Here is a 14645-nt window from a genome sequence, read left to right as displayed (position 1 = left end):
GCCACTTCGCCGCGCGGGGCAGCGCGGTCCAGCCGCCCACCCACCGCGCAGGAGCCCGGCCTCCGCGTCCAACACGCGGCTCCCAGCCCGATGCTGAGCTCCCTCGCGGGCCTGGCGAGGCCTCGGAAGCGGCCTCCCGCCTCGCAGTACGGTCGGCTGGAACCGTAGGTGGCGTCGGAGCTCCGGGGACGCAGGAGAATGGAAGTCGACTCTACCCAAGGCCACACGAGGAGACAGCAGTGTTCCTGACCGAGCATCCCGGCTTTTAGGGTCTCGGGCAGGCGACCGCAGACCCGCCGGGTCCCCGCTAGCGCTGCGGGGCCTCCCGCCGCGCCGTCCCGCGCTTGTGCCTGGGCAGAGGCGCCCTGACCGTGTGCTTGGACTCCTCGTTGTCCGCCAGGAGCCTTTTTATGTTGTCCCTCGTCTTCTTGGTGATCAGCACCGCATCAATTAAACACAGGGCTGCCGCCACGAGACACAGGGTCTGCAGGACACAGGGCCGCGCGCAGGCAGGGAGGGGTGACTCCGCAGCCCCACGCCGAGCCTCGGCCCCGTCCCCATCCCCCCTAGGCCCTTCGAGTGGCCCCCGGTTCCTTCTGACCTTCCACTCCACTTTGGTGTTTGCCCAGGTAGCTGCGCGAGCGCATTCGGCCTTGCCCCAAGAAAAGGGCTGGGGATGCGGGTTTGCGGCCGGCAGCGGCCTCGTAGGACGCCCCAAGCGTTGGAGGGAGGGGTCCTGCCCCTGGAGGCCCGAGGTGCAGGCAGGGAGCGGAGAGGGGCTCTCAGCGGGAGAGAAGTCTTGGGTTACGTTTGCAAGGGCGGGAGGGCGTCCTCACGGGCTGTACTAGGACGAGAAGACCTCAGCGCTGGTCTGGGACCTTGGGGGGCCCTCGTGTGGCCGAGACCTCTGCCGTTGCTGGGAGAGGGGGCAGAGCTGAAGCTCAAGAGGTTCAAGATGTTGGACTCTGTCAAGGGGAGGGGTCAGGCGCCGGGCTCCAAGAACCCACTTGCAGAGGCGTGAAAGGAAACCCAAGTGTCCCGGCCTTGGAGGGTGGGGAGACCCGGGTAGGGGGTAGGAGAGGAATGTGTGTGGGGGAGCAGAGAAATGTAAGTAGGGGGAGCGTTGGCAGTGCTGCTGCCCACCAGGTAACAATCGATGGAGACCAAGGTGAGGAACCCTTGGCAGTGAAAAGCTTGGTTGCTGAATTGGCAGGGAGGGGCCGGGGGCCTGTGAGGCCAGGTGCTCCCCAGCAGTCTACAGCTTTTGCCAGCTTTGGGTGCTTCAGTTTACGATCACCTAATCCTGGCTGCTGAATGACCTTGTCCCACGGAGGGCTTGCCCCAGCTAAGGTGTCCCCTACTCCGCTGCAGGGAGTTTGTTCTGTTAATGACAGATGATGGTTTGCCAGTTTCCCTTTCCAAAGTCTTGGAATCCTGAGCTTAGAGAGAGTCGTAGAGGCCTCTACTTACCCCTCCAATAAATAACAAATTCCTTCTGTCCTTTTCTTCCATCACTAAGAGGCCAACTATTAAAAGGAACAGAGCCGAAATGATACTGTTGATAAGATCCTGTAATGTAGAAATGAAAACTGTCAACTTCACAAGAACATGTAATTTCATAAAATATTTAGTCACTTACCCAGGTAAGGATGGGTGCCTTTAAAAAACTTTCCCTTTGAGTAAGAGGAACCCTCAGTAGCATAATTCTTATATCTTCCAGACACTTGGGTTTGTCTGCAGAAATAGGTTTAAAGAATGTCATTTTTAAAAAAAGTTGCTAAATTTTCCAGTAAATGTTCCTTAAAAGGCACAAGGAAATGAGCATGAAAAAAAAAATTTTGGGCCGGCGCCGTGGCTCACTTGGTTAATCCTCTGTCTGCGGTGCTGGCATCCCATATGGGCGCCGGGTTCTAGTCCCGGTTGGGGCGCCGGATTCTGTCCCGGTTGCTCCTCTTCCAGGCCAGCTCTCTGCTGTGGCCCGGGAAGGCAGTGGAGGATGGACCAAGTGCCTGGGCCCTGCATCCGCATGGGAGACCAGGAGAAGCACCTGGCTCCTGGCTTCGGATCGACGCAGCTCCTGCCGTTGTGGCCATTTTGGGGTTTAACCGACAGAAGGAAGACCTTTCTCTCTGTCTCTCTCACTAACTCTATTTGTCAAATAAATAATAAAAAAAAAAAAGAAAAAATCAAAAGCCAAAAAACAAAACGAAGCAGTAGTCTAGAGGCCTTGCCCAAAATGGTCCTCCATAAACAGGATTTTCTTGAAGTCCTGTATTAATTAGTGTAAATTATGCACTCTATTCCATAACACACTTGTTTTAATGTAAAAGTGAAATTTTAGAGGAGCGTGTTACTGACTTAATTCCACTTCCAGATCTGTAAGTAAAACCAGGGCTCTGGAGGTTGGGTTGTCTTTATTCTGTGCGTTCACGTGTCCCCAGAAGCATCGGACCCAGCCGAGCGGCGGGCCTGCACCCCTGGAGTGAATGGGGCCCCACTGAGGTCTGTTTTCTCAGACATGGCCAGACTCGTGTCTGCCCGGACATGTAGATTCTTGGTGTCCTCCATTCAGTCGGATCTCAGGGCCAGGCTCTTCACCGGCTAGCCCAGCCTGCTTCTTTGCGGGCTGCAATAAAGGAGGAGGATGAGTGGTGGGGCACAGCCCGAGTGAGCAAAGCTGAGCTTCCACAGCAGGGCAAGAATGACTCCTCGGCTTCAGTGACCAGTGTGAGGGAGGGGCCCACACCGAGGATGACGTGACCACATGAAGGCTCAGGTACCCAATTTGAAAACTTTCATTCCCCACGGCCTGACTTGGTAGCGGCAGCCTGTCTGGCACACTGGCCCAAACATGGCAAGCAGCACTGCCAAACAGGGTGCACAGGTGTAACGGAGCGCCATCGTGTCCAGCGTTTTCCCGTTATCTCACCGAACTCTCACCAAGCAGGCCTCCGAATCAGTATTGCTCTAACCCCCATTTTTCAGAAGACATACTAGAGACTTAGGCTTAGTAAGTTGCTTAAGATCGAGTAACTGCTAAGGAATAAAGGCAGAATTTAACTCACGCTGACTCCCATCGAGGACACCCAGACTAGGAGGAGAGCAGCACCCAGTGCAGCTTGGGAATTTTCTGTGGGATGGGTCTGGGGGCCGTGATGCTGTAGAGCAAATCCGCTGAGGCTGTCTTTGCTGCTGCACTCTGGCACGGCCCTGCTGGAGGCGTGAGCTGGGCGTGTTTTATCACCCTCTGCCGACTTGCTGACTCTCACTATGAGGCTAATGACTGGTCCTCACTGGACTGACCTGAGGATTGAATGGCGTATCTGGTAATGTGCCTCAGAGGACTGTGGGAGGGCACAAAACGGACATTCATGTCTACACAGTGAGATGTGCTTTCTGCGGACTAAACCGCATTCTTCCTGATGAGGTGGGCAGGGCATGGCACGTGACTTGCCTCTTGGAAAAGCACCAGCGTCTACTGTAGGTGACAGCGAACTGTGCGTGGAGGCTCAGAGCAGGGCTGGTGAGAGTTGGAAGTCGGTCCCTGCCGGATTCTGTAGGCCCAGAGCGGACTGAGGCAGCTTTGCAGGAAACTTAGCGCCGGAGGACTCAGAGAAGCTAAGAAGTGGAGTGTAAACTTTTTTTTTTTTAGATTTTTTATTTATTTATTTGACAGGTAGAGTTAGAGACAGTGAGAGGGAGAGACAGAGAGAAAGGTCTTCCTTCTGTTGGTTCACCCCTAAATGGTTACTATGGCTGGAGCTATGCTGATCTGAAGCCAGGAGCCAAGTGCTTCTCCTGGTCTCCCACGCGAGTGCAGGCACCCAAGCACTTGGGCCATCCTCCACTGCCTTCCTGGGCCACAGCAGAGAGCTGGACTGGAAGAGGAGCGACCAAGACTAGAACCCAGTGCCCATATGGGAATCTGGTGCCGAAGGCGGAGGATTAACCAAGTGGACCACAGCGCCGGCCCCAACTTTTAAAATTAAAAATGAACAAGCTGGCCAGCGCCGAGGCTCAATAGGCTAATCCTCCGCCTGCGGTGCTGGCACACCAGGTTCTAGTCCCAGTGGGGGCACCAGATTCTGTCCCGGTTACCCCTCTTCCAGGGGACTGGAAGACCAGGAGAAGCACCTGGCTCCTGCCTTTGGATCAGCGCAGTGCATCGGCAGCGGCGGCCATTGGAGGGTGAACCAACGGCAAAAGGAAGACCTTCCTTCCTTCCTTCCTTCCTTCCTTCCTTCCTTCCTTCCTTCCTTCCTTCCTTCCTTCCTTCCTTCCTTCCTTCCTTCCTTCCTTCCTTCCTCTCTCTCTCTCTCTCTCTCTCTCTCTTTCTTTCTTTTGACAGGCAGAGTGGACAGTGAGAGAGAGAGACAGAGAGAAAGGTCTTCCTTTGCCATTGGTTCACCCTCCAATGGCCGCCGCGGCCGGCGCGCTGCGGCCGGCGCGCTGCGGCCGGCGCACCGTGCTGATCCGATGGCAGGAGCCAGGAGCCAGGTGCTTTTCCTGGTCTCCCACGGGGTGCAGGGCCCAAGCACCTGGGCCATCCTCCACTGCACTCCCTGGCCACAGCAGAGAGCTGGCCTGGAAGAGGGGCAACTGGGACAGAATCTGGCGCCCCAACCGGGACTAGAACCCGGTGTGCCGGTGCCGCTAGGCGGAGGATTAGCCTAGTGAGCCGCGGCGCCGGCCTTTCTTTTTTTTTTTTTTTCCTTTTCTTTGACAGGCAGAGTGGACAGTGAGAGAGACAGAGAGAAAGGTCTTTCTTTTTTCCATTGGTTCACCCTCCAATGGCCGCCGCGGCTAGTGCGCTGCGGGTGGCACACCGCGCTGATCCGAAGCCAGGAGCCAGGTGCTTCTCCTGGTCTCCCATGGGGTGCAGGGCCCAAGCACTCTGGCCATCCTCCACTGCCTTCCTGGGCCATAGCAGAGCCACAGCGCCGGCCTGCAAAGGAAGACCTTTCTCTCTGTCTCTCTTTCCTTGTCCACTCTGCCTGTTAAAAAAAAAAAAAAGCTTTGGGGGCCAGCGTTGTGGTGCAGTGGGTTAAGCTGCTGTTTGCTGCATTCTACATCAGAGCTCTGGTTCGAGTCCTGGCTGCTCCACTTCTGATCCAGATCCCTGCTAATGTGCCTGAGAAGACAGCTGAAGATAACCTGAACGCGTGGGCCCCTGCACTCATGTGGGAGACCTGGAAGAAGCTCCTGGCTCCTGGCGTTGGGCCGACCCAGCCCTGGACGTTTGTGACTTCCTCTCTGTAACTCTTTTAAATAAATAACTCTTCTTCTTCTTCTTTTTTTTTTTTTTAATTGCTGGGTTATATCCAAGAAATCTTTGCCTAACTCAAAGGTTCACAAAAATTTTCTTCTATGAATTCTTCCAGAGGTTTTATATCTTTATATAATATACTTAAGTTTATGACCCATTTTGAGTTACGGATCAAGTTGTATTTATTTATTTGCCTATCTAATTGTTCCAATACTTTGTTGGAAAGGTTTCCTTCCCCCCCCCTTTTTTTAAAGATTTATTTATTTGTTTGAAAGGCAGAGTTACAGAGATGCAGAGGCAGAGAGAGAGAGAGTCTTCCATCTGCAGGTTCACTCCCCAAATGGCAGCAATGGCCAGAACTGGGCCGATCCGAAGCCAGGATCCAGGAGCCTTTTCCAGGTCTCAAAAGCAGGTGCAGGGACCCAAGGGCTTGGACCGTCTTCTCCTGCTTTCCCAGGCCACAGTAGAGAGCTCGATCAGAAGTAGAGCAGCCAGGATTTGAACAGGCGCCCATATGGGATGCTGGCACTGCAGACAGCAGCTTTACCTGCTGTGCCTCAGGCTGGCCCATAAATAAGTCTTTAAAAAATGTAAAGACATTGTTGATCATTTCAGAATCATCTCTGCTGTACAGTTTTAGTTTTAAATTTATTTATTTATTTTTTGACAGGCAGAGTTAGACAGTGAGAGAGACAGAGAGAAAGGTCTTCCTTCTGTTGGTTCACTCCCCAGTTGGGTGCTATGGCCGGCGCACTGCGCTGATCCGAAGCCAGGAGCCAGGTGCTTCCTTCTGGTCTCCCATGTGGGTGCAGGGCCCAAGCACTTGAGCCATCCTCCACTGCCTTCCCAGGCCACAGCAGAGAGCTGGACTGAAAGAGGAGCAACCGGGACAGAATCTGGCACCCCAACCGGGACTAGAACCCCGGGGTGCCAGCGCCGCAGGCGGAGGATTAGCCAAGTGAGCTGTGGCGCCTAAGAATTTCTCTGATCATGAGGATCCTTTTTACAATGGAGAAGTGTTTATTTAAAATGTGGGCTGCTCAGAGACAAGAACCGTAGTTCCCACTTTTCTTGAGCACACCGCCGACACTGGAGTGAGGGAGTCAAGCCAGCCCTGGGGATGCAGACAGTGACCCCCGTGGGTGTGCTGAGGGAAGCTGCAGACTCACGCTGAAAAGAAGGGCTCCCCGCCCTGCCCCGTGTCAGGGTGCCTGGCGCCCAGGAGGCCCTGACAAAACACGGTCCCAGGGCCCACAGACCTCACTGGGCCCCTGTGTCTGCAGTCGGTACTCTTTGAAGCTGCGGAGCCCTGATGGGTGCGACTTTCTGCCTCCTTGGTGCCACCCATCACCCTCAGCTGTTTGCCCAACCAGTGTGGGCATAGGGAAATAAGGAACTCTATCCTTGTATGAGCCTTTAAGTTAGAAATCAACGTTTAAAATCAGTACTCCTTATCCAAATCATTAATTATTTACTCGAGAGGCAGAGTTACAGAGAGAGAGACAGAGAGGGAGGTCTTCCATCTGCTGGTTCACTCCCTAAATGGCAGCAATTGCTGGAGCTGGGCTGATCCGAAGCCAGGATACAGGAGCTTCCTCTGGGTCTCCCTTGCAGGTGCAGGGACTCAAGTATGTGGGCCATACTCTAGTGCCTCTCCGGGCAGGGAGCTGGACTGGAAATGGAGCAGCTGGGACTCAAACAAGTGCCCATACGAGATGCCAGTGCTGAGGCTGACGCTTAACCTACTAAACCACAGCACTGGCCCTTATCTTTTTGTTTTTTAGAAAACTTTTATTTAATACATATAAATTTCCAAAGTATAACTTCTGGATTATAGTGGTTCCCCCCCACCCCCACAACCACCATCTCACCTGCAAACCATCCCATCTCCTACTCCCTCTCCCATCCCATTCTTTGTCAAGATTCATTTTTAATTATCTTTATATACAGAAGATCAACTTAGTATATACTAAGTAAAGATTTCAACAGTTTGCACCCACACAGACACACAAAGTATAAAGTACTGTTTGAAGACTAGTTTTACTGTTAATTCTCACAGTATAACACATTAAGGACAGAGATCTTACATGGGTAGTAAGTGCACAGTGACTCCTGTTGTTGATTTAACAATTGACACTCTTATTTATGGCGTCAGTAATCACCCGAGGCTCTTGTCATGAGCTGCCAAGGCTATGGAAGCCTCTTGAGTTAAACTCAGACCTTATTTAGATAAGGCCATAATCAAGTGGAAGTTCTCTCTTCCACTCAGAAAAAAGTACCTCTTTCTTTGATGGCCTGTTCTTTCCACTGGGATCACACTCACATAGATCTATCATTTAGGTCATTTTTTTTTTCAAGTGTCTTGGCTTTCCGTGCCTGAGAAACTCTCATGGGCTTTTTAGCTGGATCCAAATGCCTTAAGGACTGATTCTGAGGCCAGAGTGCTGTTTAGGGCATTTGCCATTCTATGAGTCTGCTGTGTATCCCGCTTCCCATGTTGGATTGTTCTCTCCTTTTTAATTCTATCAATTATTATTAGCAGACACTGGTCTTATTTATGTGATCCCTTTGACACTTAATCCTATCTTTATGATCAATTATGAACTTAAACTGATCACTTTAACTAGCAGATGACCAGCCCCATCTCAATCCTTTATCTCCTGGGAATCAGACAATCTTTCCCAGCCAAAAGGAAGCGGCAGCTAGGAATGCTGGACTCTAGCCTGCGGGCAGGATTTCAAGCACGGGAGATCCCAAAAGCAGTTCCAGTTGGAACAAGCCGTGTGTTCCATGGCCTCCTGTACTCACCCTGTGACCAGGTCCTAAGTGACTCCTGCTCTTTGATGCTCCTATGACTTCAAGGCTACCTACCACCTAAAGTGCTGTCATCGTCGCCTCCTGGCACTGATGTTGTCACTAAGCCAACACATTTCCTCCTGGACAAGCTACCACCATGGGGTAGCTACTTGCCCCTCTGACAGTCAGATACCTGCATGTCCTTCATCTCATGGAATCCGGAATTCCAGGTTAGAAGGAAGGGGCTGGACAGGAGAAGAGGGTGGGATTTGGGTCCCGATTTGATGTTTTGTGTTTTTCAAAAACTTCCATGTTAATTAGATAATCCATCATCTAACTCTGGTTGCTCAACATATGTACCACTAGTTAGTTGAACATCAAAGTAACTGGGCAGCCTTCTTGGTAAGACGAAATTTCTCCTGGGTGCTCTCTAGGCATATCCATCCATGTGCCATGCTGGCCCCTGGCCCACATCCTGGAGGACAGTAGCAAGAAAAAGGCAGCGGCCTGAATCACACTCTAGGCTCCCTGGACCATGCAAAGAAAGGAGGGTGCTCTCACTGACGACAGTCAGAGCCAGGAGGGGTGGCCTCAGCGGGGTTGTTCAAAGGCTTCTAACTCTACAGCTGGGCCTGGAGGCTCATGGGTCATGCTCAGGAGGCCCTAGCTCTTGCCTCTTCCTGGGATAGTTCTTGGACGTCGCCCCTGGTCCCTACAGCAAAGTCTGGTGCCTTGCAGTCCTGCCCACATCTCCAGCAGGGAGGCCTTTACTCAGAGGGCTCTGGTGCACCTGCCCACAGCTCAGTGTTGTGGAGTCCCTACCCCGTCACCAACCTGTCAGGATACCCACTTTACCTCAGTTTAAGAAAGCCATGAGGAAGCAGAAGACACGGAGAGAACATTTATGAGGACATAAAGGTGTAGGCTCACTGAGTTCCCACCTTAAGGGAGGTCTAGAGAGAATGGGGACAGGGAAACCATCACAAGCAATTGTGTATGAAGTCTGGAAAGGCACTGGACTTTGGAATCAAGACAGACCTGGGCTCCAACCCCAGCCTTAATGCACCCACACACAACCATGGCCCCGGGTCTCTTCATCCCGTATTCCTGTTTCCTGAGGGGCGGGACGACGCCTGCTCACTGGTGGCTGTGAGGACTCAGCGTAACGTGGGAGGACTGCCCGACAGTGCCACGTGCTCACGGATGGCTACTTCCCTTTTAGAACACTGCCATGGAGATCTGAGTTTCCCTTTAGCAACCTCTCCATGGTCATAGCTCTCCATAACTAACAGGGTCTTCCTATGTCCAATAAAGCTGCTCATATTTCACTTTGTCTGCTCCTGAGGTCTGGCACTCTGTGGGACAGAGAGAGCTCAGCAGCCTTTTCAGAAAAATCGCTCGTCCATTTGAAGAACATACATTTGGGGTTTAGCTCAATAGCAACCACGCCTACTTTATGCTTAGACAAATGTACATTAACAAGTGGCTGTGGAAGAGGCCTGAACTCTGTGGTAGGAGGGTCCACTGCACAAGACAGATGGCAAAAGCACCCAATGACCTTCTGAGGTCTGAGGGTTGCTTTGCATTTTGGACACCTTGCATTGGCCATTTACATTGCGCCAAGCATTGTGCCATTGGCATCATACACACTTAAATGTTATGGAAAACCCACTAAGCCGTCGGCATCACACTCTCCCTCCTGTGCGTTTCCCAGGTAGGGTAACTGCGTCCACAGGCCACATGGCCCGTAAGGTGGCAGGGCCAGGCACTGGGCCCACATCTGCCTCTGGTAAAACTGGACTGCTCTCTTGCGTGAGAGCTAACGCACCAGCTTCAGGACTTTCTCAGCTGGGAAAGAATGTCCAAGTTTGGAAAGAGCTCCCGAAAGGGGCTCATGCAACGGCCTTTCCTCGATCGTCCAGCACATGGCACACCCTTGAGTACGGACTCTGACTCCCCACAAAGGGTTGACTCCTACCGTCTTTCAGGGTATACGCAGAGGTCTGCGGCCGTCAGGGCGACACCTACATTTGGGGCAGGTGGGGACATTGGTAATGTGTTTGAGAGAGCGTGCTGCTTGGAAAGTCAAGGCCTATGGTTTTTTTTTTTTTTTTTAACAAGCAATGGGTAAGGAATATGCTAATCCACTGAATATACTAATTTAAAGTTTTGTTAGGCCAAGCCGAAAAGCACCACGTGTTCAGAGCAATATGAGATGGGTTTCATAGTCTGGGCAGGAAGCAGGCATGTGCATTGTGCTGTTGGCTGTATACAGCCAGAAGGGTCCCAGGCATCTTTCTGGTACCCGGTCGGTTTCTCTCCTGGGACCAGGGCAACACAGTCACAGCTCAGCTACGTCCTCTGTCTAGAGAGATAGCCCTGCCGTCTTCTGTGAAGGTGAATCCTTACTCTGGGGCTGAGGGCAAAGCTTATATGTGAATTATGAAAATGATCACTTACAAGTAAGGGCCAATGTATGTAAGTCAGCAAGTGTTGAAGGGCTAGCAGATATATTAGAATAAAGAAAATGACGATGCAGGCCTCCAGAATGGTGACTGCGATATAAGACTCAGGGGCACGGGCGCTGAGGAAACAAACTGCTGCTGCCACGATAAGGCTCTGCAACAAAAGAGACAGGATTCGGTTGAACGCACGTGGCGACTTCACAGGAAACATACACTCGTCAGCATGTAAACCTGAATATATTGCAACTGCCAGTATTGCTTTTCACACACATTTTATTGTGAAAAATGTCTCCTATTTTTAAGAAATAATACATGCAAAAATAATAATACTTGCAAAAAATGAAACATGCAAAAATGCATATAAGGACAGAAATTTGTTAACTTCTTTCTTCTCTCCTAATCCAACCCTGTTCTCTCTTAAAGTAACAACTATTAGTTTATATTTTACTCTGGAAATATATGTGTATATATACATATATATAAACATAAATACAAATTAACTTTGACAGGAAGAGAGAGGGCGAGCCTGTTCTCTTTCTCTCTAAACCACTGATGATTATCTCAACATTTCTTGGGAAATGACAGGATTTTCTCCATTGGTCTGAAACCCATCCTCTATTGCATAGTCAGTCCTCACATGTATTTGGGTCTCATTTGAGACTATTCTTCCCCACTAAGTTGCCAATTTCTTCTCCAGTACTTTACTACAAATTATTGCCAATTTGCTTTATATTGTGGTGTTGTTTGGCCTAATCCTCCTCATCTCCCATGGCTGTCCTGGTCAATTTCCCCAAACTTGACCTGCTGGTGTTTTAATTGGAACCTTACTCAACTTACAATTTGTAAAGATCATGAAATATAGTCCTGCTACTTGAGAATGAAGTATGTCTTCTAGTTATTGTAATTTTTAGTAAACATCTTCATATGGGTGTTTTATTTCAGTGACTCTCAGGTATCTGATCATTTTGATTACAGTTGTAAAGAGAAATATTTTCTTATATTGTAAGTGGTTATTTCTCTATAGGAAAGCTTGTAGATTATTTGTTATCTCAATAATGAGTCCCCTACCTACATTATCTTGTATAGTTTCCCAATTATTTTGGGGTTTCTTAATCATACAGTCATTTCAGCTCAAATAAATGATATACAGTGCATCTTTTCAAATGTACTTGCCTCCTTTTCCTAACTGTGATAATTAGTGGCTTCAGAAAAACACTGGGTAGTATTTTGGCTGATGGGCAGCACTTTCCCCTTCATTTAAGTGAGAGTACGTCTGATGTTTAATGAAATATCATGCTGACTTTTGGTTTGAACTGTTTATTTTTTCTTATTTATTTTAAAGATTTATTTGTTTGTAAGTCAGAGTTACAGAGAGAGGGAAATACAGAGAGAGAGAGAGAGAGAGAGAGAGAGAGAGCAAGCTTCCATCTGCTGGTTCATTCTCACAATGGCCCAATGGCCAGGCTGAAGCCAGGAGCCAGGAGCTTCTTCTGGGTTTCCCACACGGGTGCAGGGGCCCAAGCACTTGTGTCCACGGCCCGCTGCTTTCCCCAGGGCATTGGCAGGGAGCTGGATGGGAAGTGCAGGAGCCGAGACATGAACTGCACCTGTATGGGATGCTGGCATTGCAGGCGGCGGCTTTATCTACTGCACCACAAGGCCGGTCCCCTGAAATGTTTATTTTCATAATGTCAATGAAAATGTCTATGTATTCCTATTTTACTCATCTTCCCTTTCTTTCTCCTTTTCCTTTTTGGCAATAAGACATGAATGCTGAATTCTGTCACATTTACCTTGTGTGACATAATCTCACGATTGTTTTCTCTTTGTAATATAGCAGATTATTTTGAGTCTTAATATTGAATCTTTATCTTTCTACCTTGCAGTATATACATTAAAAGTACTGATGAGTATTTTCTGCTAATGTACTAACATTTTGCTTTGGTAGAAATGAGATCTGTATTGCATTTTCTTTTTCTGAACTTGGTTAGATTTTGATATCAGTGCTATAGTACTGACTTTGTAAAAATAGCGCTTTCTCTATTCTGTGACAAAGTTTGAGTAGCATGAGAGCTGCATCCAGGGCTGGCAACATGGAACACAGGTTAAGCCTCTGCCTGTGGTGCTGCTCGAGTCCCGGCAACGCTACTTCCTATCCAGCTCCCTGCTAATAGCTCAAGTGTTTGGGCTCCTGCACCCATGTCGGAGACCCAGAAGAACCTCCTGGCTCTGACTGGCTCAGCTCCAGTCACTGTGGCCATTTGGGGAGTGAATTGGTGGACAGAAGATCTCTGTCTCTCTCTCTGTTCATAACTTTGCCTCGCAAGTAAATAAATAAATAAATCTTAAAATAAAAGTTACATCCCCTAAAAGGATTGAAACAGGTAACCTGTGAAAAAGTCTGGGCCTACCTAATATATTTTTTGTTTTTACATCTTTGTTTATTTTCATCTACTTGAAAGGCAGAGTGACAAAGAGAGCGAGATCTTCCACTCACTCACTCGTTCACTTTCCCAATATCTGTAACAGCAAGGGCTGGGCCAGGCTGACGTCAGGAGCCAGGAACTCCACCAAGATCTCCCACAGGGGCAGCAGGGGTCCAAGCACTTGAGCCATCATCCTCTGCCCCGAGGGTGCATCAGCAGGAAGCTGCATCTGAAGTGGAGCAGCCAGGACTCTAAGCCATTCCCTCTGTCCCAAGTACAGCTTGCCCCACTATGCCATGATGCCTGCCCTGGTACATTTTTGAAAGAGGTTCATTTGACAACACTGTCATCTTCTGTGTTTACATGGTCTGCTTTGATTTTTCTTTATTCTGGGATTAGTTTTGGTTACATATTTTCCTGGAAAAGAAAATACTGCATCCAATGAATCACATCTCTTTGTTTTGCAAAGTGTTCTTGTAGTTCCTTTCTGTTTCTTCAATATTTGTGATTGTTTTCCAACTTTAAATACTCGTCTATGTCCTCTCTTTCTCCCCTTTCCTTCTCCTGATTGCATTAACCAGTGATTTACCAATTTAACAGGGCTTTCAAACGACATCTCTTGTAATGACCAATTTTTTTTGTTTGCTAATTTACAAAATTCTGCTATCGTCATTGTTGTCTTTTTCTCCTTGTGAGAGGAAATCTGAGAAATATTAAAGGAAGAGGAGGCCAAATCTAGCAGTGCGGTTTTGGGGTGAGCGCCTGGCAAAGGTTCGCATGGCGTCCCGGAGGCCACCGGCCAGCGCCGCCCGCGCCCGCCCGGCCAGGTCTCCCGCTTTCTGCTCACCATTCTCAGGATCTTCAGCATTCCAGTGGGCGAGAAGAAGAAGTTCTTGACGCTGTCCCTGAACTTGTGTGGCACTTTGGCTCGGCCCTTCGCACGCTTCTGGATAGCCTTCTTCACCTCTGCCTTCTTGGGTCCCGGGGGCCCAGCGAGCAGCAAGTACATGCTCTCCCTGGGCGTCTTTGACTTTGCAGGGCCCTTACCGGGTCGAGCAGGCGCTGGGGGTGTGGCAGGCACGGAGGTCGCGGAAGGAGCTGAAGGGACCGGATGCACGGCGGAGGAGGGCACCGAATGTGGAGTGTGCTCGGAGGCTTTGTGGTGCACGGCGAATGAGCGCCTGGGCATACCGGAGGCTGCCTCTTTCGTCGTCGGATGAGCCGCACCCACCAGCGGCGTGGGCTGTGCTGGGCGTGCGGGCTGCGCCCGGCGTGCTGACGAACTAGACAGCCCGGGTTTGGTATTTTCAGGATCCATGGTGGGCCGCTGGACCTGGTCGTGTCAGGCCGGCCCCAGCCGGGGTGGCCAGCTTTCCCCTGGACACCAGCGCTGCACGCCAACGGCCGCTGGCTGCCTGGCCCTCGCGCGCATCCCGCTCTTGCTGACCGCGGGCAAGCGCAGCCCTGCAGCTGCCCCCCTCGCCGCCCCGCCCGGCGACCCCAGGTTTATCCACGCCTCCGCCTCCGGGCTGAAACCAGCCAGCGAGCAAGGATCTCTGCGGACCGTCTGGGGCGTTCTGCCCTGCCTTCCAGGCCCCGGAGCTACAAAACCCGACCCCAGCCCGCTCTGCCAGTATTCCCGTGAAAGTTACAGACGCCAGGTGCAGAATCTGGAAATCTTGCTCTAGCTTC

The 14645-nt window shown here is 50.5% G+C and overlaps 1 protein-coding gene across 1 annotated transcript; it reads right to left on the bottom strand.

The window, feature by feature from the left end:
- Positions 1-61: 61 nt before the first annotated feature.
- On the bottom strand, positions 62-14535 carry CMTM1 (CKLF like MARVEL transmembrane domain containing 1). The gene is made up of 4 exons (XM_008257388.5): positions 13801-14535; positions 10523-10681; positions 1471-1569; positions 62-484 (listed from the first exon to the last, which is right to left on the bottom strand). Exons 1-4 carry the CDS (start codon positions 14269-14271, stop codon positions 308-310), a joined length of 906 nt encoding a protein of 301 aa, XP_008255610.5. The 5' UTR covers positions 14272-14535; the 3' UTR covers positions 62-307.
- Between the last annotated feature and the right edge of the window lie 110 nt (positions 14536-14645).

This window comes from Oryctolagus cuniculus, chromosome 18 (assembly GCF_051225735.1).
Source record: "Oryctolagus cuniculus isolate XC-2025 breed Fujian yellow rabbit chromosome 18, ASM5122573v1, whole genome shotgun sequence".
NCBI lineage: Eukaryota > Metazoa > Chordata > Mammalia > Lagomorpha > Leporidae > Oryctolagus > Oryctolagus cuniculus.
Note: the sequence above shows the minus strand (reverse complement) of the source record. Positions and strands in the feature narration are given on the sequence as shown.